Consider the following 27,702-nt stretch of genomic DNA (forward strand, 5'->3'; position numbering starts at 1 on the left):
AATACTTCGCAAATAATTTTTGCAGCACTTTTCGATTATCACAGATGACCAACAGGCTCGTCATGATTATCAGACAATGATATGTACTCTTTCGAGGTAAGGTTAAAATGTTTAATGAATTTTTACGGTAAGTTATAAGATATCACTGCTAAAAGTGGCGGCATTACAATGATGATAAAACTGACGCGTAATAACAATAGACATAGTTTTATTGAATGCGTGAAGTATATTTGTGAAAATATTTCGACGAATAAGATTGCATGAAAGTGTAAACAGAAATCATCTCTCACAACTACATCACATTTGAGCCATTTTGGAAAGGGAATCCAAACTACGGCGGTCTCGTTCTACGGCGATTTTCGGTTCGCTTTTTAGCTTTTAAGAGCTTGTAATCACCTTTCCGCATATTTTGCAATGTGAATTTTGTTGCAAGTCAACCTTTAAGGTTTTTACAATAGGGGTGTTTGGATTAGATACACTAACTACTATGAGTTTCTATACCTTTCTGTATGACATATTAATGACATATAATTAATGTCGCATGATAGGGTCCGCTGTATAATGAAAGGTTTAGTATGAATCGATCAACATATAGCCAAGCTATGCGAACGAAAAGCTTTATGTTTATGAAGACATCTTACTGCACGTGATTGAGATTAGGCCTAAGAAGCTGGCACTCCCCTTGAAACAACTCAAAAGCTTTAACAAGAGTTTTATGAAGTTTAAGATGTGCCTCTCATAACATATAATTCTTGAGCTAAGTACTTGTTCTATCAGCCTTCCATCTATATAGATGAAGCTATCAAAGTCGATTGATCAGTTTGGTCTAAAATTACTCTCATAAGCTCTTTGGTTGTAGAAGGCGCAAAGCTCAGTTTCTGCCATAAACATTCTCTATGCATTATAGATAGGAGGCTTGCCTACCTGTTAGAGAGCACTTCGTAGTCAGGTACTGTATGTGTGCCCAGACCTGCCCTATCAAATGTTATTCTGTATGTGTTGTTCATTGTGTCAACAGCGTCGATGGTGCCAGCATAGAGCCCATCCTGAGGGCTTCTCAGCAGCGCTGTTCAAACACGACAACAAATGAACAGTAAATGATGTAAGAAATACTGATAGTAGGCGAGGTTGTTGGCATGCAAATTGGTTTTTTCCAACAATACCATCTATATACAATGTATGTATGTACCTTATAACATATACTGTAAAACCTCTATTTGAATGTCATGGCACTCAATTTTTCAAAACTTCCCCTGTAGTGGCGTTTTATTAGAGGTGACATTCAAATACAGGGTGGCATTGTAATTTTCAAATAGCTTGCCAGAATTTTGTAAAGCTAAATTTAATCCTTTTACAGGCGAAGCGAATGCCGCCTATATTATGCACTCTCATTTGAGCTGAGCCACAGTAACCCTTTTTTGTGTGCGATCAATCTGCTATCACTTACCTCCAACTTGTTGTAGATCTCTAAATAAAAATGCATTAGGAAGCTGAGAAATATCTCTATCAGTTGATATCTATTGCTTGCAATTTACCTATTATAGCTTTACCGATCTTATAGCTTTCGTTGCAATTTGTTGGAGCTTCAAAGTTTTTTGTTTCATTTTAAATTCGAAGGCATATTTTTATTTTATAACTATATTTTTAAAATGTTTAAAGCTCATTGCACTCATTGATATGTCCGCTACAGTTTGCAGCTAAGACAGGCTTTTAATGTGCAATAGAAAAGGAGTTATGAGCGTTGATCCATTGTAAGCTGAGTTAAGATAACCACTCTGATACTATCAAATATGCTATAAGTCTGCAAACTTGAAAGTTATATTATGATAATCTATCAACTGCTACAAATCTCTAGAGAAGAACCAGTGACATAAACAAACCATAATTATAATAAATGCAAAAACCAAAATTAACATTTTGAAACAAAAATATTTGAGTCGTTTGCTCGACAGGTGACGTTCTGATTGTTGCTTTCATATGGAATCATTTTAACTTCTTCTGGCTGTTCAATGTCTTCCACAGTCTCTGCTGACCTCAGCTCTTGTTCCTCACTGCAGAACTAGTCGATATTAGCGCCCAAACAACTTTGTCAGCAAAGTAAAAACTTTTACACGTTGCTATTTGGAAAACTTTTCGCGAAAATAATGTTAAAAAGTTAGCCTGAAAATAGCTGAACAAATTCCTTCATAATTGCTAAACTGTTTTTACACATGTCGAAGTATCAAGACCGTGTTAACCCAAGTACCGACCATAAAAATTTCTCAAATGACCGTTATTTCAGGGATAATTGAGGCAAGTGGCTAATCCCCAAGAAATCTAAATGCTATAAACCAAACCTGGATAATGCATACATTTTCTGAAAGCTAACAAAGTGAAGAATCTAACTACACAATAATCTAAGTTGTAGATGCTCATTACATCCACCATCTTTGACCATAAATCACGGGGAGACAATTTCATAAAGTTTTTCTAATGTTTCAGGAGTTGTAAGCAAAGGTAGTGTCCTTCTCTCAAAAGTGTTTTTACATTATCCAGCAAAACTAAGTGTTAAGAACATCTACACAAAATTTCTAAGAATTATCTTCATTATTTTTCAGTTTATTGCAGTTTTATTCTAAACCGACAAAATCAAAAAAAAGGAGAGAAAACAAATTAATAATATTTGACTGTACAAACTGCACAAGATGAACGCAAACAGAAAATTACAGTAACTTAATATTATTACTAATCAATATTGATAATACAATAATATGCTATATAATACAATATAATTTTATATTATAAAAATATAATATAATAATATAATTAAAAATAATTTAATTAAAGTAATCACAGCTTATGAGTAAATATCTCATAGCAGTCTAAATGACAGCCTATTTTGCATGCTGCACACCAGCATAGTTGAAATCAAAGCGGTTGCGATGAATAGCTCGAAGAACTGGAGAGGGGTAACACAATCATCGGATATGTTTGTGGAACCAGGTTGCCACACTGTAAAATCTGGCACATCATCAGCAAGCTCATAGCTCCCGCCCTCAATCACATCTGCAGTAACCTCACTCCAGCCAGCATCAGATTGCACAGCTGCCTGCTAGCCATGTACAGCTTGTCTCTCTCTGCCGGATCTCTGGCCTCGAGCTCCCACTCTGGCACCTTGTAGAGCATCAACAACTGGAGTTACAGCTAGAAAAAGAAGACAAGCATTGCAACATTGATTACAACAACCCGTAGACCAGGAATTTGTTGATAAAACAATTACAAGAACAAGAGAATATTGAGGCTACATACCAGCTGCTTCAATATTTGTTCACTCATACAGGATACTAGCTCTATTATTATCAGTCGTGACAATGACATGTATAATAAATGTAACAACAAATTATTTTATTTATTTTTACAGGCTGACACATAAACGTGATCTAATCTAACCCTCTCACAGTAATGAAAATTTATTCTGCTCAGAAAAATCAGCTCTAGATCAACTTTCGTGTGACTGACTACATGTTGAAACTTCAGTTTGATGTCTAATTACTAGTGCGACTGTGACTAACACTCTAATGAATTACGAACACCAACGAATAAAAAGCTAAATGATTTTACTTACATTCATCATCATCTTATTCAGAAGAGCTTTCGGAGTAATCATCATTAGACTGGTCGGCCTCAAAATCACTGCTATCAGAATCTAAATGACCTAAAACGTCTTCCTCGTCCATATTGAGAGTAGCAGTTACGATCGTTTTCTTGAAAATAATTTCTTTTTGCAAAATGAGTAAAACGGATATTATCACAACGACTCCAACTGAAAGCGTTTCTTTGTTTTGTTTCCTCTGCTATGATTCGGGAAACTGACAAATTTGAGCTAATCAGAAACAATATAGAGCAATATTGTAACAGCCGATTTGATCGGCTTGGTCAAAATCAAATTCGGCCGAAAAGCCGATTAGATCGGCTTGGTCAGAACTTGGGTTAAACAAAGAAATACTATTAGCCTGATACAGTTATTATTTCTATGGCATTGGTGTCAAAGTTTTTAAGAACAACCACAAGCATTTGAGTTGGAAAATGGACACCGGAACCCGAACAAAAACTATGAACAAAATAATTTTTATTGATATAATCGAGACATTATTAGTACTATTTTGTGGACCATTTTCTACTGATCACTTTCTATTATGGGTTCGTAAAAATCATAGAATGTAAAGGTGGCGTTCAAATAAAGGTGGCATTCAAATAGAGGTTTTTGGTAGTAAATGTTCGTAAATGAGGCAGGTTGAAATTATTGATATCTTGGTTTTTGTTGACTTCCGTTGGTACATAAAATAACATGCGTACACAAAAAGATAGACTGACCGCAAGCATGTAAACAAGGTGGATATTTTTAACATATATTATTTTTGCAACTGCCACATTCTTACCAAACTGCTAAGATAGTTTTACCCAAGCAATTGTTAAAAACAAAGCTTAGTGCAGTGGAACTTTTAAAACTTAGAGAAGTAATTCATTCCGAAAGTTATTTCATATGTAGACAATTTCGCAAGTAGAAACTGATTTCACCACATAAATGCACCAAGCCCGTTCCAAGCCCCCAAAAAGTTCAGATATAACATTAGTATTATTTTCAAATAGATGCAATGGTTAAAACCTATAACAAATATACATTTAAATTCCCACAGAATCAATAGAACAAGTACACATGAACAGAAGAACAGAGAAATAACAAATAAAAATTATGAAAAGTATATCTGTTTGTGTATATTTGGCTGTCTAGACTAGGCTAAGCGAAGACCGCGGGAACTGGGAAGCGGCCAAAAGAGGTAAGTGTTGTACTGTTGTCTTAGTTTTGTTTTGCTCAGAATAAATACTTTAAGAATGTAAGTAGAAAGCCATGGAAAACTGGTATGGCTGGAAAGCTACAGCCATACCTCGACATACAAGTGTTCCAACATGCGATAAATTTACGATACAAATAAAAATCTGAGCAAATTTTTGCCTTGAGATACAAGACAAATTTGAGATACAATCATATGAGACGGTCATTGAGTGGTCGCAGCTAAGTGGCCAAGTATGCGAGAGGCAGCTTTCGATAACAACATCGCTCAGTCTTTTTCATTTGAAAAAAGATTTAAAAAGCCGGCTAAAAGGGAAGGTGAAACAGAGTCAAGTAAAAAAGCGACGCAAAAAGACCCGAGCCGGAAAAAGTAAAAAAGAATAAAGTTTAGTGTAATGTAAGAGCTCAACTTCTTTTTTTTATGGTAATATCCTGTTTTAGGTGGTTTTCCTAGAGTTTTTTTATGGTAATATCCTGTTTTAGGTAATATTTCCAGTGGGTGAAAATGAATAAATTTGTATTTACCGTACTTTTCGGACTATTAGCCACTACTCTTTTCTGATGATTTGAGCCATGCAGCTTATATAAGGGTGCGGCTATTTTGTGGCTTTTTTTACCGCTAGGGCTCATTAACAAGAATCTCCGGTTAGTGCGCCTCTAGCGGTGAAAGAAAATACGAAACAATGCCTTACGGTACTGTTCCGTTAGGCACTAGATTAAAAAGCGTCGGTTAATATGAAACAGTGCCGTTAGACACTTTTCCGTTTTAAACAGCAAAGTTGCTGCCAGGTTAAAAAGCACTGTCCTGAGGTCTGCGGCCTATACAAAGGTGCGGCCTATGTATTGTTTTATTATCGGTTTTTTGGAAAATTAAGCAGATGCGGCTTATATAGGGGTGCGGTTTATAGTCCGAAAAGTACGGTAGTTAATTTATACAGAAAGATTGGTTTGATTTATGAGAGAAACATGAAGTTTGTACATGTATGTTGAGACATGATTGTATATCATCACACAGAAATTGATTTGCTAAAAGCGAAGGTTGTTTTATTATGTATGTGATAAATGATAATTTCAAATTACATAACGAACAAAAACAAAACATTTGTTGTTTACTGACTTAAGATGGAAAAGGAAACTGGGTAGCATTGTATGTCGTATCATGAGAAGCAAACGGGCCAAGACACGAAACAAACAAAGAAACAAATGGGCCAAGACACGAAACAAACAAAAAAACAAACTGGTCAAGTCATGAAACAAACCAACGGCTAAAATTATGAAAGGGCTTTTGGCTTTTCTTATCTACAAATATCTTTCATAGGTCGAAGCAAAATTTCTAACAAATGATGTGCTGTAACTTGCAAATTTCGTGTGTAGAGTCTTTCATAAGTAGAGGTTCCGATGTATAGAAAATATTGCAAAATGCGTGCGACTATAAATGTCACAGCAACAAATGTACACATGAGGAAATAAAAATGCTATGATTAGCTTTAGCCTAAGTTTCAAAGATAGCATGGCTGAAAGACCTCGCTGATAAATAGTTACCTGTGACACCTGTGCCAATGACTAGAGGCAGAGGTATCTGATCCGGCAAGTCCTTCATGTCAGCCTCGGAAAGCTCTGTCATTTTTCGCTGTTGTATCAGCCGTATTTTCTGTCTCCGCTGCTCAAGGTTGTTTCGCTCTTCTTGGAAGAATGCCGCTGAACACCTACCGGAACATAACATTAGCAACTAAAAACTGTCGAACATCTGCTGAAGATGATAGTGACACATGCTGAAAGATTCAATAAAACAATGTCTGTGCCCAATGGTTCACAACCAAGGATTACTAGTGGCACAAAATATTAATGCGTCAACCGTAGTAGATAACATTACAAACTGGGGTTTGATCAACATTTTCGAGTCGTTGGAAAGATTCATGATTTTGCAAACTATCAATCAGAAACGGTTGTGTTGCTATACATGTATACTTATTGTGAATTGCTCAGTTTTGTGTTTGATTAGCTAATTGTCCATTCAAAATTTGACTACCTAAACATTGCCCATAGGAAATTCTTATTCATGCAAGCGTCATGTATTCTGGCAAATTTTCCAAGAAAATATTTCAAATTTGTGTCAAAGAGGTTATTGGTATCGCAATCCGCAAGCTGAGCCGCGCAAGCTACGTTGCTGCTGTAAACACCAACCAATAACTAATGAGGAACACGAAATAAGACTTGTCTTTCGGTATTTGTGAAATCTTAGTCAGCTTTACCCGGCATGTACAGAAGATTGACGTGAAAACCTAACCAGCAGATTCTTAATTATAGACTAGCAACGTATGACTGTGGTAGGTATATATTACTAATGTGAAACATATTTTCATTGTTAATTGGTTCATTTAATCAATTTATAAACTTATACTTGAGAAACACAGTTGTTAACTTTAAGGTCAGCCCATGCATTCAGTTGTGATTTTAGTACTTCAGACCAGAATGTTTTGTTAACTATGATCAGTATCGCTGCAACATCATTGATTCAACTGTGTAAGATGAAACAATTTCTCATGAAGGATATGTAATTCAAACATTACTTTTCTTTTAAATTTATGTTCAGGTTAAATGTTGAATGCAAAGCAGCTGTACCTAATATATAGCTACCATGTCCTAGTGAACAGCACCTTTTGTTGTAATAACGAAGGCTTAAGCTTTGGAGACTTCTGCCAGCAACATGCGTTAGGCCAAGCGTGAGCCAGAAAAACAGCCATGAAAAATTCAAATTTAGTTCATATCGTTTGCTAGCTATATTAATTTTCTTATCATCAAAATTGATTTAAACATCTAAAAATCTTTTTCAACATGTTGATTTATTTTAGGTACTGATCTATGATCTGCATTTTACTGTTTATTTAGTTTGTTCAAAAATACTTATGAAATAAGATGACACGAATCCAGCAAATGATTTATTGTATTGCAATATGCATTTACAGAGAAAAACTAGACGCTCATACAGATGGAAGTTTAGACTTCCCAGGTCACAACGCTTTATAAAGATTGGATGCCTTCATGTATGCCAACGCCCTCCATCAATAATTTTTTAAGTCAAAGCTGAGGTACTACATTTCCGGCAGCATTGCTATATTGATACTTAGCCATAGAGAAAGTTTTTTTTAGTGCCCAAATGAGGCTAGACTACAAGTTATAAGGGTCACTACCCATCGTATACAGATAAAGCCATATGACTGTTATGGAAAGCCAAATATGAAAGCATCCATAGATCCAAAACCAAGTTATCAGGTTGACTTCGAGAGGAGAGAGGAGAGACTTCGTCAAATTAATATTGACTCACTAACTGTGATATCACAGTGATCTATCTAGTTATGAGACCAGACTGGCAACTTCAAAGCTAGGATATATGAGCACATGGGTGTTTGCTCATATTATTACCACAAGGAATTTTGGTGTTTTTCATGGTTTTAACCATGTCATATCATCATTTTAACCAAAACACTTGTATTCACGCTCAAGGTTCTAAGAAATACTACTTCAAAAGATGTTATGATTTTGTGTGTGAGTGATTTGCTAAGCATAATAATAAGAAATGAATGTGGCTGTTATTATCTGATGGGTATTCTGCAATGTATTGTTTTTTATTAAGAAGCATTATTTGGTTGTATATGTCACAAAGAATTTTAAAGTATTAAAAATAATTTCTGTTCATGTTATAAAAAAGGTTAGGCCAGCTAGGAGGTAAACGTGTAGGAAATGGTTTAGCTGGCCAATGGATTCCCGCAGTAGTCAACCACTTGCACATGTGGTTGAGCTCATGTTGACATGTGGTTTTATATCTTGGTTGGCCAGAAAAACCTAGGATTATCGGCAAAGAAAAGCAAATGACATTACAGTAATACTTCAACTTACGAGTGCTCCAACTTACGAGAAACTTGAGATACGAGCCAGCTTTTAAGCAAGTTTTAGCACTAACATACGAGCCATGTTTGAGATACGAGCACTTGAGTCAGTTGCCAAGTATGCCGGAGGTGTTTTATGAGAACAGCATCACTCTGTATTTTTCAACTGCTCAGGTTATACTGTTGTACCGTGTTTTCTTTGTGCACGATTTTCTGCGCAGAATCATGTGAATTAAACGTACTGTGCGTAGACCGAAAGTTTGCCAGTAAAATGAAAGATAAAGAAAAAGCAAATGATAACAATTGATATTAAACGGAAAAAATATTGAAAAATATGCGAAATGTGTATGCGTGATTGAGCTAACTCGGCAATATGACAGAAATACATTCATAATTATCAAACAGAAGGATTATATTCAGGGCATTTAGTTTGCAAAGTTTAACTTAGTTTCGCTGCACCGTTTTAAACCATAGTTTTAAAACGGTGCAGCGATCTTCACGACCGCTGATGGCATTGGACAAACAATTGGCCGGTGACAGCGTAACTGACACGATGCTATGTGAAAAGGCCGGCGCTATCTATCCAAACTGTTTAATAGACATTCGGACCAGCTGGCTAGTGGTCGTGCATTAACCATTTGTGACGACACCTGTGTTCGTCCTAATCGCAACATGTTGCAAGGGCGACAAAGACAAACGTCCTTAGATAGGTTTATCTTAAAACGGCCAGTAGTCGTGAAAGCGAATAAAAAGGAAAAATTTCTCGCTAACCAGCGAGAAACTTCAAACTATGAACGCCGAAGAAATTTTAATTACGTTTAGTTGAAAATGAAAGTTTGCTTTTAGGTTTGCTTCTAAGTTTGTCTTTTAACACTTTGATAAAATCCAAATTTATCAAAGTCAAATGTTGTAACAAAGGATAACTTATATCTCCCTCCCTGGCAAATATCAGAATCTAAATGACCTAAAACGTCTTCCTCGTCCATATTGAGAGTAGCAGTTACGATCGTTTTCTTGAAAATAATTTATTTTTGCAAAACGAATAACTGCTATTGTATGTGTTTAATTTTACATTTTAATTAATCACATTTCCTTGCATTATTTTTTATTTGTTGCCTTTTGAAAGCATGTACTACGTAAGGACAATAACCAACATGTTCTTTCTGTTACAATATCTTGTTTTGAGTGTTTTATTTGCTTTTTTTAGAGTATGGAAACCAATCAATATATATTTACATGTTCTATATATAAATAAATTGCACCAACATGCGAGTAAATTGACATACGAGCTCAGTCTCGGAACGCATTAAGCTCGTAAGTTGAAGTATGACTGTACATGAACATAAGAAGCCGCTCGCTTTATGAAAGTACATTAAAATTAATCAATCCAAGAAATTGACATCCTATGCTCAGAAACGGCCTAAGGGTGACAATCAAGAAGCATTTTCGGTGTCAAATAAGAACAAATCACATCACTGACCTTCTTGGTTTACCCATTAATCGGCGTATCTTATTCCACTCCGACTTCCGCATGAGCTCGGTGCCGAGGTCAGGAAAGTTTTCCCTCAGTACTGCTTGAAAATCGTTTCCACCAAGAAGAAGCGCCCTGCAGAAAATCAGCTAGAGCCAATTAATAAGATAAATTTGTGACCTGTTCTGTTCAGCAAAACAGACCCGACATCACAAGTTTAGGAACTGTGATAAAATATGAGGCATAGAATTAATTAAGATAGGAGACGTAGAGTTAGCCGCTCTTTTTTTAGTGATGAAAATGTGAAAAACTTTTTTTAATTTTGTTCTTTGTAACTAGTAATGATCAACAATGTGTGATATATTTTTGACCAGTTCATATCTCAACACCTAAATTCCATAAAAAAGCATTCGGCGAACAAGTCACAAACTCCCTTCATGTCTTGAACTGTTTACAAAATGTTGGCAAGAACATAACACAAGACTAGAACACAACACAACTCTGACTTCACAAAGCTAAAGTCACAAGGGCTTGGTAAAAACCGACTGCTCCATAATTATATGCTAGTATTTGTTTCTGAAGTGAACAACTGAAAACTTGTAAAGAAGCTGTTAAATATGGTAGAGAAAGAGATTAGCAGCCAGTGAGTTATAAGCACCTACTGATCAAGGGTTGAATAGAACCACTCATAGCACACCCATTTATGGGCTTTGGGCAACTTCAATATGTTCTTTAGCCTCAAACCATTGCTTTGAGCTATTTCTTTTTCACTCTTGAGAATAGGAGCTGGTTTTGCCTGCTTTCTGGGTGATTCTGATTTAGCATCCTGCTGAGTGATACGACGATTACGTTTGACATTACGACTGGGTCTCTTTCTAGCACTTGCAATACCATCTGCATAAAATATTAGCAATAAAATGAACTATTACCACTTGTAGAAAATATTCAATATTATTATTATATTATATTAAAATAGTAATAAATGGTACAGCAATTTGTTAAATATTACAAAAAAACATCTAAGCAACAATAATATCAATTATACTAAAGGGTTGTATAGTCATGCCATATGCTTAGTAGATGGAAGTTGGGTTATAAAATTTAGAGGATTCGCGATGAAATTCTAAAATTTAAACAGAAAATCAATCAAAATTTTGTGAGATGTCAACTAGCACAATGCACAAACAATTTGAACAATTTCATTTGCACACTTTTTGTTGCAGATCACACTAACGTCCTCGCAAAGCTTGATGCTTATTGTATGTAAACGTAGCTTCATCTCAAGTATTCAGTTTGATTGAGATCAATATCTTCAATAACTTCCAGAAAAGGCACTAATAAAAGGAGATGCGACATGATAATTGAATACATTTGAAAAAATAAAAACCTGAATCTAATTTTCTGAATTTTTAAATTTTCTAAAAATTGCCTAAATTGCATACCTGATGGATATTATATGGATGGTACATTTGTCTGCCAATATCAGTGTATATTGAACAAATTTGCTCAATTTAGTTGTTTGCTGTATTTTTAGATTATTAAAAAGTGAGAAATGTCTTTGTTTGTAAAATACATGTTGATTTAAACCAAAATTACGCCTTACTTTTGGTTTAATTAAGGTTTGGTTTAATTTAATTTTGGTGGGTTTGGTAACAATATTCACCAGCTTTTAAACATTACAAAAGCAATATAACACGGCTCGTAATGATAATTAGCAGCAAATAATATGCAAATTCTTTTGCAATACACGCTCAAGGAAATTGGAATTCATTACAACACACCCACAAGTGTATCTACAATGCGAGTTTTTGACTCCTTAGCTATATTAGTTGACAACGATGTGCATTGAATTACACAATCTAATACATAAGACAAAGTTCTGCAAAATTCTCTAAGATCGAGAACAATGAGGTGAATAAACATTAACCATAACATAAGCACATTAGCGAACCTAGTTGACAGTGAGTTACAAGCTAATAGCTAGAGCAACCTTTGTATTTTCTTAGAGAAAATGTTTGAGATTGAAATTATTCTGCTTGTGTCATGATACAAGCTTGTGTCACTGTATCTTTTGTTGTCAATCCTTGTCTATGATGCAAATAAGGATGGAAAAATGACTTACTTTATCCGGTAATTAATAACTAATGATTTATCTTGATAATTATACCTACTACAGTAGGCGCTCCTACAACGTAAATAATCCGTTCCAATAACGTTTACGTTATGGGGATTTTACATTATATTACATAACAATTTTTTAATCCGTTCCAAGATCTTTCCAAACTCACCCCTGTGGCCATGCAAAAAGGAAAAAAACGAGGGAACTTTTTAATTTGTGTGCTGCACCGCAACTGCAATATTATTAGTTTGCATCACCAAATTTTCTCCTTGCTGATCAATTTCACTGGTTTTATAGACTGTGATTGCGGTAATTTTACAAGAAAACTGATGGGGAGCGCACATCGTCGCCATTCATTCACAACTATTTGCTTATTCTTTTTAAACAGCAAAGTCTATTCTGCAAATTAAAACTAGTAGCAATTATTTCATACATCTTCAACAAAAGAAAACAAAATATTTTTTTACTATAAAAAGAGCAGTACTACCTGTTCTTCGTCTATCTGTATCCAGTGGTCAAGATGAGGACAAAAGACACCTTTAGACGATACTCCAACACATTGGTAGACCGTGTAAAATTGGTAGACTCATTGTAACACCTGCACCGATTGATCGCCTTAACCATGTTTATGAATGATTGCGCAGCTACCTATTCTCAGTTTTGTCGACGCATCTGACAATCTATCATGACGATCTATCATGACGAACTGGAATGTCACAAGAGTTGTATATATATTTAGATATAATGCTATATGCAGGTTGCTTTTTCTCTCACAAGTGTGACGAGATAAGTTACCATTCAAATCAAATGTGAGAACTCGCCCGACTCAACACTACATAATATGAAATTTTTTACATAGTATAAAGCAAAAACTTCACATAAATTCTTTACGGTATTTGCAATTTACATCATAGGAGGTATAAGTTATAGGAGCGTCTACTGTACTTAAAATATTTCCATTGGTAAAAGTTTTCCAGACTACTAATGCACCGTTGCAGTATTTACAGATTCATTCTGATAATAGCACAAAGCTCTTTAATATATATATATATATATATATATATATATATATATATATTATGCCATGCTTGTTATTGACAAACACGATAAGGTGGCATTAATAAACTATAATTGTTTAAAATAGAATGCATAAATTTTTCTTTAACAATTGATCAGGAAACTACTCTATAAACTTTATGTACGACACTGAGATTCACTCTATACTTTTTAGTTGTCCCTTCTTGAAACACGGTGATATGTACATTTACTAACTCGAGTTATTACTTTCAACTCATGGAGTGCTGCTCACAAAAGCAGCATAATTGGTCAGGGAACAGGTTATGGTCATAGTACGATATCAGTAAACACCTCTAGGTAATACAATTAGTTTTTAAAATCAGCAACAAAATTATTTTGCGACATTCTGATACGTGAAGGCAAATCTCAGCATGCGAACTTAATTTGCTACAATAGTTGTTCACATGTCAAACCCGTCGTATATTAGAGCAAAACCTCTCAAAAATTATATATCAGTTATTAAACAAGATCTACTGTTTTTGTGTTCAATCACCCTACTACTTCCTGGGGTGTGGATATATATATTAAATATATATATTTTGATAGTTTCAACTATAATATATTAATGCATATATGTGTATCTATATACAGTCAAACATGGATAACTCGAACTTCAAGGGACCGAGCAAAAGTGTTCGAATTATCAGAGCGTTCAAGTTATCAGAGCACTGTCACAAGTCCATGTATTTACTTATTTATTAGTAGATACATGTACATATACAAACTATAATATAAATCAAAAGCACAAATGGCTTGTTTCAAATTAAATGCTTCTAATGTAAAGTTTAAAACGTTTTCATGAAAAAGTATAGAGATTTTTCTATCACTTGAGATTGGTTTGTTGTTTGAGGTGATGTTATTGCCAGGACGTTTTTCAGATTGACATTGGCAAAACTTGATCGTTGTTGAAATGCTCAAAAGAAAAGACATTTTTTTCTTTTGGGGTTTTACCCACGATCAAGTTTGCCGTTTTTTCTTGAAGTTTATGCAGATTACCTTACTTTACCTGGGATTCGTTAAGAGCAACACTCCGAGGCAGTTCAGTTAGAAGTTTTACGAGGTTTAACGGTACATTCTATATCACTCACGCTTTTTTAATAGATACTTATTGAATGTACACACGTATCCTGTGTTTAGGTCAAACGATGAATAGTTTTTTGTAGCTCAGACAACGTATACGTTTAATTACAACATTTTTTAAGACGTTTTAAACATTCAACATTCCGACGTTGATTCAACACGGAATCAACGTCGGAAAACTATTCATCACGGACTAGCTGGGTCACGCACTCAAGGATTTTCGCCACGCACATACAAAACAACATGCGATTTTTGTTTTGTATGTGCGTGGCGAAAATCCTTGCGCCCGTGACCCGGCTAGCCCGTGCTATTCATCGTATCGCAGTATAAATCAAATTTCACCAAACTTTTAGAAAAGTCGTTGACAAAAATATTTTGCCGATGGTGGTAATAACGACGCTTATGAATTACGAAAAGATGAAGTTTACCTCTATGGCTTTGAATAAAGTGATTTTCTAAAGCGATAACAACCGTTTCGGTAGCCGTTGGGCAAAAAACAGTTCGAATTAACAGTGTTGAGTTCGAGTTATCTATAGCAATTTATCATTACGTGGGAACGGACCAAAGGAAATGTTCGAATTAACCATGTGTTCGAGCTATCCGTGGACGAGTTATCCATGTTTGACTGTATATAAATCTCAAAATTAGTCGTGTGTCTGACCAATTATAGCGATTAAAATCAAGGAATGAAAAACGCGATTCATGTTGGATTTGAACTCAGGAAGGTTGTAACCACAAGTTGTAAAAAACGCGCACCCAACCGCAAGGATAAGCCGTTCTTACCACTTCCATCGCTTTTACCATATACTGTATATCATTTTCACGATTGCACATGCTAAATTCTTTTTTTACCAATAGCAACAAAATTTCGCTCAAAATTTGGCAGTCGGTGTACTGATTATAACAAAATAGTGAAAACGCTGATATGCTATTCGCCGAAATCCCTCTCACGCCTGAAAAAGATATGAAGCTCGTTATCTCAGTTCAACGTTACTTGCTATAATAAGAACGAAGCCAAAAATAGAAAGGTGATAAAATTTTAGCCTATAACAAAGTTGAAGTTTAGTTTAGTAGAATACATACCGAAACATAGCTTCAAGTATGTGTTTAGTAAGCTAAATTCATTTAAGTTAAATTCAATGTCTATGTTATACCTCTGTCTCGAAGGTAAGAACTTCCAACAGTATGTACTGCACGTAATACATTGTAATGTTGCATTTTCTGGCAAATCATAACCACTAAATACACTAAAGTTACTGTAAGTAAATATAGTTACTAAGGTTAACATATTGTTATGTTACTAATTTAAAAATGTACAGTACGCATATAAAAGTTTGATGATTTTTACCAGGGGGTGTTTGAATTAGACAATCACTATGGGTTTCTAATCTTACTATATATACCGTAAGTCCTTATGCTCAAGCCGCGCATCTTGTCGTTGGCCGCGGCTTCTGGTTCAAGGTTAAAGCCAAGTTTTTAAAACATACGTGGGGCTCAGGGCGGCTTCTCGATAAATGCGGTCTCTGCTCAGTTTCGCGCTATAATCATAGAATCGCAGTCATGATACACTTTTATGTGTGGGGTTTTGGCGACCTACTCGTTTATTTTCAAGGTCATGTTTATGGAATCCTTTAGACTAAAGAAGAATTTATCGCTCGTGTTTAACTCACCACAGTCATAGGTTATTAACACCTTTTCATTCTTGACCGGTATCTTTTCATAAACGTGAAGCCCTCTAACAGCGCAATAAAAATCTAGCTGAGACATTTGCTTGCCATGTATTTTAAACTTGCTTGCCGTTCTTGATGCAAGGGTTTAGAAATTTTAATTCGAACTTGGGAGTAAAAGAAAATTCTTTTCACGTGTACTGATGTAACCTGTTTTCTTATTCAAGAGGACGGGGGCATAGCGAAACCCATCCCAACACTCTTGCTCTCGAAGGGGTCAAGGACGACAAAACCTCAGTCATTAGCCGCGGTCTGTGGGCATATGCGGCTTGTTAGAGGATTATTTTTTCTTACGTGAGTCATCTGTTTTTGAGCACAAGCTGCGCGGCTTGAGCATGAGGACTTACGGTACATGTATGAATACACTTTTAGATGTTGTGGAAGATATTTTGACGAATAGCACATCAGCATCTTTGTTGTTCCAATCTATTCCGCACACTGACCACCAGTTTTGAAATTCAAGAATCATTTTTGTTGATATCGTATGGTGAAAAAATGCCATGTGGAAGACATGAAAAACATTGTGGGTTCCACATCGCGAAAAAACATTGTGGGTTCCACATCGCGAAAAAACTGTAAAACAGGAATGTTGTCAATTCGAGGGTGCACTGTATATGCGCTTAGTGTACATTATATATATACCTAACCTAAAGAATCAAGTCAATAAGCATTTGTTGAAGCTTCGTTTTGCTATAATGATGACAAAGTGCGATTCCCTCTGTCTTGTCAATTGGATTCATATATTCCCATACATTAATGCCACAACGTTGTCAAATAGCAAAATTCAGTAAAATGCGCATACGAAACCTTTTGCTGGATGTCCCAAATATAAGTAATAGTGTCTGTGTAATGGCCACTGATCACCATCGACTCGATTGAGAGTTATCATCTCTGAATATTAGCATTTTTTGAAACATGTAGCTGCTATCGTGTGGAACTAAAGTTGTGTAAAAAACTCTAACTGCGCATTGCTAAATACTCACTGACTGCCAGATGCAAAATGCATTGCAGTAAGTTTTTGCCTGGCAATTTATGTAGTTGCATTAGCAGTGCAGTGGTAAACATGTTACAGCCATGCAGTATAATTGTGTTACATACTTTTACTACTGTGCATGTACAACTACTGTACATGCACAGTAGTAAAAGTAGATTGTATAAAATACATGTATACATATATATAATCTACTACCAGACCATGTTGTATTTAATCTCATTGCAGATTACTGAGAAGATCGTAGAAGTAACAAATTGGAAACCACTGCATGCCGTCACCAAAGAAACCAATCAATAACTAACAAACAATCGCCTCCTCTGGTCACTTTTTGAACATGCTATGGAAAATGTTATCACTGAATGTGTGCCTTCTAAGATACAAAAACAATCCTCTCAACCACCATGGATGGATAGGCAAACTGAAAGACTATTAAAAAAACAGCGTAATACATACAACAAAATGAAGCAGACCGGGTTGCAAACATACATCAGTGAATATGAAAAACTTAGAAAACAAAATAAAAAGATTATAAAAAAGAGAAAGGCTCAGTATCTCTCTGACAAGTTATTTGTTCCTTTGCAGGAGGGTGAAACCAAACCTTTTTTTAGATATTTGCGAGACAGTCGCTCAAATGATGGTGGAATCATTCCTGAACTGAGAGGGGGTGATATGGTGGCTAAAACACCAATTGAAAAAGCTAATGCACTAAACCAACAATTTCAATCTGTTTTTACTTTGGATAAAAATGATTACTTACCTGCAACAACTTCACCTCGTTTTAAAGACACTAATCCCATAGAAATAACTGAAATTGGTGTACTTAAACTTTTGAATGGTGTAAAAGTTGGCAAGGCTGGGGGTCCTGACAACATAAAAGGAATTACATTAAAAACTTTTTCGCATTTTCTTGCTCGGCCACTCCCAAATATTTTTCAATATTCAATAAACACAGCGAAATTACCTTCAGTGTGGAAACATGCAAAAGTAGTGCCTATTTATAAGAAAGGTTCAAGGCATGATTCGGCCAACTATAGGCCAGTATCATTAACTAGCGTATGTTGTAAGTTATTGGAACATATTATCCATTCCCACATAAGTGCCCACCTAGATAAATATGATATCCTTACAGATGTGCAGCACGGATTTCGTGCTAAACGATCCTGTGAAACACAGCTTATTTGCACAATAGATGATCTAGCTAAGAACTTTGATAGAAATTTGATTACAGATATAATAATACTAGACTTTTCTAAAGCATTTGATTGTGTGAATCATCGAAAACTGGTCTATAAAATTCGAAATTATGGAATACACGATCAAGTCTTAAACTGGATAACATCTTTTTTAGAGAATAGAACTCAAGTAGTCGAGGTAGAAAATGAACTGTCAAATATTGTGTTTGTAACTTCTGGTGTGCCGCAGGGTTCGGTGCTGGACCATTGTTGTTTTTACTTTTTATTAATGACCTTCCTGATAAGGTAAATTCTCAGTGTAGACTTTTTGCAGATGATGCCCTGGTATATGCCACAAGAGATCAAGCCAATACATTGCAACAAGATATGCATTCACTTGAGGCTTGGGCGAATCTCTGGCAGATGAGTTTTAATCCAAAGAAATGTTACCACCTTTCAGTAGGAAAATCCCATCTCATGTCAAATAAAGAGACATCTTTTTTCTTATGTGCCCAAAAACTAGAAAGCGTCTTATCTAATCCGTATTTCGGAGTAGAGCTCCAGAGTGACTTAAAATGGAATAAACACATTTGCAAAATTGAATCTAAAGGGAAGCGATTAATTGGGATGCTTAGAAGGGTACTCCGAGATGCGGATGCTCGAACTAGAAAGGCTGCATATACATCCTTGGTAAGACCAGGCCTTGAATATGGGTGCGTGGTTTGGGATCCACATCTTAAAAAAGATATTTTATCATTAGAGCAGACACAAAACCTAGCACTGAGATTTATTTTCAAGAAAAAAGGAATTACTAGTTTCACTAATTTAAGAGAGAATACTTCTTTTGAATCGCTGGAGGAGAGACGATCCAGACAGCGTAAAAATATTTTTGGTAGAATCGTCGGAGGCGATATTGATATAAATGTGGGCGTTAAAGTCAGGGAAAGTGGTTCTGATAAAGAGGGAAGGCCTCCTGCATTGTCTACTCGATTTGGGAAGTATTACTTGTCCCACACTAATACCGATCAGTATGGCGCCTTACCGTGAGACTCACGCAATCACCCCAAAGAAAAAATGGAAATGCGTGAGATTTTTGCCCCAATTTCCACAATTTTATATATACTATCATTGATACATCAATTGCCCCAAAACCAAATCTCACGCGTTGCCCCACTCTTGGGTTGGCAGGTCTGGTTCTACAACAAAGCTAATCCAATGCTATAGTTCATGTAACGATGCCTCATATATACGCTAATGTACGTACACCTCCAACCAACCCTCTAAAGACTGGGTTGGGGTTAGATTAGCAGTTTAGACGTAAGATATTATGATATAATATACATGTTGATCGATCAACTATTAGTATACAATTAAATGATGTTGCTTCCTTAGTTGCTAGACATGGAATGCATATAACTATAAAGCTAGTTCTATATAAATTGATAGACTGAATAGGAGTTGTGTTCCTACTATAGTGTTGCTATGGACTGAGTAAGTAATTCCCAACTCCACAATCAAAGGGTAAGAATATTGTACACGTATGCAGCATGTAAACAATGGTTGTTGATGCATACTTGTTTCCGTTAGTGGGAGATAATATATGCTGTAGGAATGTATTGTAACTGCTAAGTTTCCTACCTATTAACTAATCTCTTGACATTTACGTTTGTGGGAACATTGCTAATATACAGCTATTTTAAAAACATGATTTTCAGCTATAACAACATACTGCTATCTTTTATTTACGTGTGAAGATATTTAGACATATCAACATACTGGCGTGTGTTAACGTTATACACCATTTCCCTTTTTGGGCTAAAATTAACAATATATGGAAATAAAAGATATGACAACATGTGTAATGTAATTCCTGTATCTATTGATTGTCTAATGTCCATATAAGCTGATGTCATAATATTTCAGATATGGGGTCATTTTCTTTGGCCTTTGCAGTCCACTATAACCCTGCCAGTTCAGTATGCTTAGCTGTTTTGCCCTCTGCAACATCTGCCCTGGGCCGCTAGGGATGCTATTGATCGTAGTACTTCATTTGTTATTAATATGTGGGTGCTGCTAAACAATAACAGGCTGCAAGAAAAATAGCGTACTTTATGTAAATGTTTGCACTCTTATTGTTTGGTCTACAGGCTAACTATACAGCTGAAGCGTTCTTTTTTTTACTCATTAATGAGTGACAAAAGGAAGGCAGGCGTAGTTATGGTTACAAAAACATCAATGTATAAATTATCTATTAATAAAGAATAGCTTAGCAACATTAACACAGGCGGTGAAGGTTGGCATCAGACGCTGACAACAAGATTCTACTTGAGAAATGGCTGACCAGTGAGTTATAAAAGTTATTTTTAGTTCAGTTAAAGGTTTATAGTAGCTCATCAATAGCTGCATGACACATGATGCTATCTTTTATTATACGGTATTTACGTGTGAAGATATTTAGACATATCAATACCTCTTCTATACTTTGCTACGCTGTACATGTGAGGTTTTTATTGAAAAAATTAGTTACGCATGAAATGGTACTCTTTGATGCGTTTCAGCAACACAGTTCTTCGAGAAATTTATAAGCTCTGCTTGCAGTTTTCAACTCTAAAAGATTCATTTTATTTTAAAACATAGCATGCTAGATAAGCATGGCTCAGTGTACCATTTACTCCGTAGCTGTAAATCCTAATACCATGGCTTCATTATATTCTGTATGAGAACAGATCTACACGTTTACTATACACATTTAATAATAATGTGCAGGCTTTTGTTTCTGATACCAACTTTATATGTAGCTCTGCAGGAGAATTAGCTTACAAGGAAAAGAAGCGGGCAGTACTGAAAAACCAAGACTCGCAGGTTGAATGGTTAAACCTTCTCAAGCTCAACCAATCACTAACTACAGCCATTAAGAAAAACAACCTCAAAAAAGTGAAGATTCTCATTGACGTAGCCAAAGAGGAGAAAGTTCAGACCAAGCTGCCAGTAACGCAAAGCATAGTAAAAATAGCTCTAATCTCAAGAAAAAAAAATGGTAAGACCATTAAAGAAACCTCCATCTAAGCATGTTTCGTCATAAAAATCCATGTTGTAAAGTAGTTTTTTGCTTAAAGTAAGCCAAGACTCGGTCATCATTATAAGATAATAGTTCATTGCTTGAAGATGTGGTTCATTGATTATCTCAATATTGAGTGATTCGCTATTGTGAAAAATCACAGAAGACAGCATACCAAAGTTGTCTGGGAGCGAATTATAGTAGTTGACATCATATATGTCTACTAGTTAAAGGTTGACTTGCAAAAAAATTTACATTAGAGTTATTTGGTATCAAAAGATTCACCATGTCTTACTCTGCTGTGTTGTAGGTGCAAAATATGTGGAAATGTGATTAAAAGCTCTTTAAAGCTAAAAAAACGAACAGTTAACCGCACCCATCACGAAAACGCCGTAGGTTAGAATCCCTCTCCAAAACGGCTCAAATGGGACATAGTTGAACAAGATGGCTTCTGTTTACACTTTCATGCAACCTCATTCGTCGAAATATTTTCACAAATATACTTCACGCATTCAATAAAACTATGTCTATTGTCCTTACTCGTCTGTGTCATCATCATTGTAATGCTGTCACTTTGAACACTGATATCTCAAAACCTACTGTGAAAATTCGTTTATTTTTTTAACCTTAGCTCGAAGGAGTGCATTTCATTCTTTGATAAACATGACGGGCCTGTTGGTTACCTGTGACAGTCAAAAAATGCTGCAGAAGTTTTTTGTGCTGTTTGGCAGAAAGTATGGGTCACATGATCAGATTACGACTAGACGATTCAACCAAGCCGGAACAAAACTGTAAAGTAGCGAGCATCTAGATTTGATATGGGCCTTTCTGTAGAGCCCAAAGTGTTTGCCATAAACTAGTGCTACGAGACGTTTTATATTGAGCCTTTTATTGGCCTTTCATGTCACGTGATAACATCACGTGTCAAAACAATAACCAAATTGTTTGAGTATGTCAGAAAAATAAATTGATTCCAACCTACGGCGTTTTCGTGATGGCAGCGATTATCTGTTCATTTTTGAGCTTTTAAGAGCTTGTAATCACATTTCCACATATTTTGCACCTACAACACAACAGAGTAAGACATGGTGAATCTTTTGATACCAAATAGCTGTAATGTGAATTTTGTTGCAAGTAAACCTTTAAGGAAGATCATGAGTAATCTTTCTTGATTCACAACATTAACGAATTTGCAGAGCAGCATGTAATTTTCTGTATACAAGGCAGTATATAGAAAGTAGATGATGTTGTCCTTTGCAAGTAATGCAATGGGGACCTCAGTGCATTTGTCACCGTAATATGCACCTCCACAGAAGACTTCATTATTGGGGCAAGATGCTACTATATGTTTATATTGATGGCTTTGGTAGCAGTTGGCGATTAGTGGTTTAATATATTCCTGAACCACAAAGGTCCAGCTATTAGAGCCCATTATGTCTGTTATTGCAATAGTTCTGGTGAGCTAAAGATTACCTTGAAAGGTCGGTAGTTTTTCTGGTTTTAGTTATTCTAGGGATTGACAATAGCCCAAATCTATCATGTACTACAACGTAGGTCAACAATAAGCTAGTTTGCCATAATTAAATGTGGATTATTTGTTATTAACCTTGGCAAAACTTCAAAATTTTTGTAATCAAAATATTCTATATTAATTATTTATTTATTATTTATTCTTTAATTATTAGTTACCAGTTACTAGGTCTCAACGATAATATACTATTCTCTGACACTCTTGCTGCCTGATTATATCTATACTGCAAGAAGGTATATACACTACAAACTTATATACATTGTCCACACTGATGTACATGCTATATGCTGATACAAATGCAATACGCAGATATGCATACTATGCACTGCTATAAATACTATCTACCAATGCATTGTACAATGTATATTCAATACACACGCTGCAAATGAATATACATGCTATATTCTGATATACATGTCATCACCTTGTATACACTACACAAAATACACATGCTGTACGCTACACAATTAACCATCTCACTGATTTTCTCACACAGATATCGGAATATTTAAGTACCTCGCTGAAAAGTTTCCTGAACAGCTCGTTCGTAATGTGAAACCACAGGAAACCCTCTTACATATTGCTGTTGCAAGACAAGATTTCAAAGGTAATACATAATTTTTGAACGCTACTATGGAATTTAAGCTATTTGCCATTTGCATTAGCATTTTGGTTGATGATGCTCTGCACATTTTATTAAAGCGGCCGAACTCATCTTGGAACTTTGGAGGGAGCATTCGGAGGTAGTTTTGCATGAATACATCCATGTACCTTACGAGAGCGGCGACTCTCAGAACGACGGCTGCCTCAAGGTTGAACTTCCTCTTTCTATGGCTGCCTGGAATGGAGATAAAAAAATGATAGACCTTTTGCTTAAGAATGGAGCATCTATAAAGAAAATCAACAGTTACGGGCAGAATGTGTTCCACAGCTTAGTGCAAGTAAGTAATTACTTTGATTGGATCTAATGTTTGAATAAAATGAAAAATTGATCATAACTCCTAAATTACTAGTTCGTACTCATCTGATTCTGCAATTAGAAGCATAAAAATAAACAATAAGAAGTTGCAGGTGCATTTTATGTTTTACACTCGATAACCTAGTAGAGTTTGAAAATTCCTCATAGAGGTTCTCAGCAAATGATAAGTTTGTGTGTTGAGATGGGCAATGCCCTGGAAACCTTTTATTATATTGCATCATATATCTAGATGAATGATGAGCGCAATCTAACGCACATGTGTATATAACGTATTCCAAAAAGGCTAAGGGTGTTATTTGTTTGCAAAAGCAATCAATACCAATGAAATTAGCTAAAATTTGCAGAAAGATCAAATAGTGTAAACAATGGAAACGGGAAGATTTTCATGAATAGGTGGCTTAATCTCTGCTTTTCAATTGCACTCAAATGTAGAGTTATTTGATATAGAGTGAGCGCAGTCTAATGCATGCAGATAAGCGGCTATGATTTCATCAGTTAAGAAATGCAAACAAACCCTATGGCTTTTTGGACTTATAAAAGTGCACCAGTTGTTCTTCCCTGACTCTCTACTACTGGTCTCTGTATTACAGATGTTATCTGATCCAGATAGTCAGGGAGAGCTCAACAAGGTAATAGAGACCTTTAAACACTTAATAAAGAAAGCACCGGTAAGACCTGAAAGACCAGAGGAAACCATTCAAACTTCACAAGAATCAAAATCGAAAGCAACTCAAACTCCATCAGGGCAAGCAAAGAAGGCATCTCCAACTCCAGCTAAAACAAGGAATGTTGAAACCCAAACACGAAAAGTGGAACCGAATGTGCCAGCTTTAAATTTGCGTGATCTCGCATGCGTGCTGAATGAAAAAGACAAAGATGGCTACACACCCCTCACCTTATCAGCCAAAGTTGGTTGCAAGCAACTATTCGAAATCATAGTCAACTCTGATGTTTATAGGCTAGCAGACATCGATGAAGAGACATCAGTGTCTAATGTTTATTTGTACGACGTGACGGAAATAGATAGTTGCCTGGCCGATCCTGGCAAATCTGCTATGGAGCTCATTACGACTGGTGATGAGGAAAGAAAAGAGAAGTTTTATGAACTAGCAGAGGTTTGTCCAGTCCTTGAGATAATTCGAGAGAAATGGGAAAGCTATAAATGGTGGTACTTTGGTTGGGGGTTGATTCACATTGTCTTGATGTTGTTTTACACAATCTTCACTACCACAACAGCACCAGTTCCATCCTTCTATAAAGTTGATGTGGGAAATTTCGTAATCAGTTTGCTGATGTTTTTCTACTCGATGGCGTTGACTGTCCATGAAGGCCAGTTGCTGATAAGGCTACCGAAACGATGGTGTGAGTTGCTTAACCCAACCCGTAATAGAAATGCACCTTATACGATGCTATTACTACTTCTAGGCCCATGTATATTTTTAACTTTCCTGTTACAGTTTTTCAGTGAAGATTTGGCAATGCCCACACAATCACTGAGCCTTCTGATTGGATGGTTATTCATGCTATTCTTCACTCGAGGCGTTAAGCTTTTGAGCTCTTTCACCGTTATGATGCAACTTGCTCTAGGAGATGTATTAAAGTTTACTGTAGTTTATATCTTCATTCTCATTCCATACGCTGCCTCAATGACAATAATACACAGAACTTCCGCAGAACAGCCCAATCAATTTAGTAACTTCTGGAACTCCGCACTTACCATGTTCTCATTAATGCTTGGATTAGCAGATCTTGATGCAACTTTTCCAAATGTGAAATATCCTGGACTCGGCATCTTTTTATACATTGCTTTTCTCATAACTTCCTATATCTTGCTACTTAACATGGTAATTGCCATTCTCTCTGACACCTGTACACAAGTGTCAAATATTAAACAAGACCAATGGCATCTACAAAAGCTGGGGATCATTTTGTTCATAGAGTCTCACATTCTCAAGCAACATCGAAAAATATGTGGAGAAACACCGCCCTTTTCAAGAAAAAGATCCCCTAAACCACAAACTCCAAAACAGGTAGATGAATTTATTCTCCAAGAGCCACCAACCCCTAGCAAACATGATACTTCAGGCCGCCACTATCTTAAAAAGGAGACACTAACTGAGAGATCGATGGAGGAATTTTCAACTGCTAATGAGGTAGCTAAAGCACTAGGTTTGACGATGAACAATTGCGTCAATGCTGACAATGCGACAGATAGGCCGCAAACAAGTAAAAACCTTACTATGGTCGAGACTGCATGAACATCATCGTGAAACGACAAAACACTCAAAAGGCTTGAATTATTTGTTGCTGAAATGCAGATATAGACAAGTCTTAATGTGCCATAGAATATCCCATACGTATTGTAAGTTTGTCTAATAAATAGGGTTTCTTTGGATTGGTTTAAAGACATAAATATGAGATATGGTTGGTTGAATACTTTTGTTTTATAAGGTTGGGACGTTGACTAACATATTTTTATGTGTGTGTGTGTGTGTGTGTGTGCGTGCGTGCGTGCGTGTGTGTGTGTGTGAACTTGTAAATGCATGCAATTGGGGACTCACACCAGAATTTAACAGACAAATTGGGGACGTTCGGAAATTGGGGACGTCCCCAATCTTTTAAACCCTTTTTTCTTATAAAAAACTAAAAAATATATAGTTTAATCCAACTCCCGACAAAATCTGAGCACTGTCCCCAATTGCCTGCATTTGTACGAGAACATCTGTGAGTGTGGGAGTGTGAAAAAATATGTAAGTCCCCATAAAGTTTGTTAAATTCTTACACACATTTGACCTGTTTCCATTTGTTAGTAGGCAAATATTTTCGGAGTTTTCTTCTCATAGAAACTTTTTACCTAACAATTGGGGACATTATATCTTATTGGGGAGCTAATTTCTACCTTGTAAAAACTCAAAATATTTGCGAGTAGCTACAAGAATGAAATTACAAGAGATGAAAACTCACAATATTTGTGAGTGAAAAGTCACAATATTTGTGAGTTTTTTTTTAAATGTAGCTTCGGAAGCAAATTGAGCGTTTACATTATTTTTGAACTTATGTTTAGCTAAAGGCTATATTTGCTCTTCTGCATTACAAATGTATTTTGTAGTTTAGCATTTGCAGAGTTTTTTTTACAATATAATGTATTTGGTCAGCAGTTATACACGCTCAGCAGACATTTGAAAGTGTGTCTCGTTTGCTTCCTTCAATAGCTCAGGCCTTTAATAATCCTTGAGAGCTCTTGTACTTTTTCAAATATTCTCACATATGCATCCTTCTTTACTTACTAGCTTTTATTTTTAGTATGGTTGTAGTTTATACGCAATTAAAAAAAATTGCGCTTTATTATTCAAAAGATTTGTTTGAATTCATTACGTACATTTCTTACATAAGTTATAGCTGCATAAAATCTCAGGTTAATTTCACATAGTCTTAAGCATAAGATCTCTGTACATGTACTTTATTGACTTCAAATCTTGATCCATTGTATGTTTTTGCAAGAACTTTACTACATCATCCTTCCTTGATATTTTTAGACTGAATAAAATATTAAAATAAAACATGTAGCCTCCAATGCTTTCTCTAACTCGTTTACATTTTTCCTATATCTATGAATAATAATGGTCAAAATTCTGATTTAAAATATATTTTAAAAGCTAACTTGAATGTCTGATAATTTTGGTTCAAAACATTTAAAACAAACATTATTAAACCAATTTCAAGTGTCTCTGCAAATTTGTAATCTGAGATCTGTATGTTGTTAAAATTCAATGAAA

The 27,702-nt window shown here is 35.6% G+C and overlaps 1 protein-coding gene across 1 annotated transcript in view; it reads right to left on the reverse strand.

Moving 5' to 3' along the window:
* LOC137394186 (protein lin-9 homolog) overlaps window positions 1-17,983 on the reverse strand; it is a 30,379-nt gene extending 12,396 nt beyond the window's left edge. Inside the window, exons 1-6 of the mRNA XM_068080938.1 lie at window positions 17,944-17,983; window positions 17,785-17,862; window positions 10,852-11,083; window positions 10,199-10,324; window positions 6,374-6,537; window positions 925-1,066 (exon numbers count right to left, since the gene is read on the reverse strand). Of these exons, the coding sequence (XP_067937039.1) occupies window positions 925-1,066; window positions 6,374-6,537; window positions 10,199-10,324; window positions 10,852-11,083; window positions 17,785-17,862; window positions 17,944-17,983 (782 nt within the window). The remainder of the gene's footprint in view (window positions 1-924; window positions 1,067-6,373; window positions 6,538-10,198; window positions 10,325-10,851; window positions 11,084-17,784; window positions 17,863-17,943) is intronic.
* Between the last annotated feature and the right edge of the window lie 9,719 nt (window positions 17,984-27,702).

Source organism: Watersipora subatra, chromosome 1, assembly GCF_963576615.1.
Source record: "Watersipora subatra chromosome 1, tzWatSuba1.1, whole genome shotgun sequence".
NCBI classification, from domain to species: Eukaryota; Metazoa; Bryozoa; class Gymnolaemata; order Cheilostomatida; family Watersiporidae; genus Watersipora; species Watersipora subatra.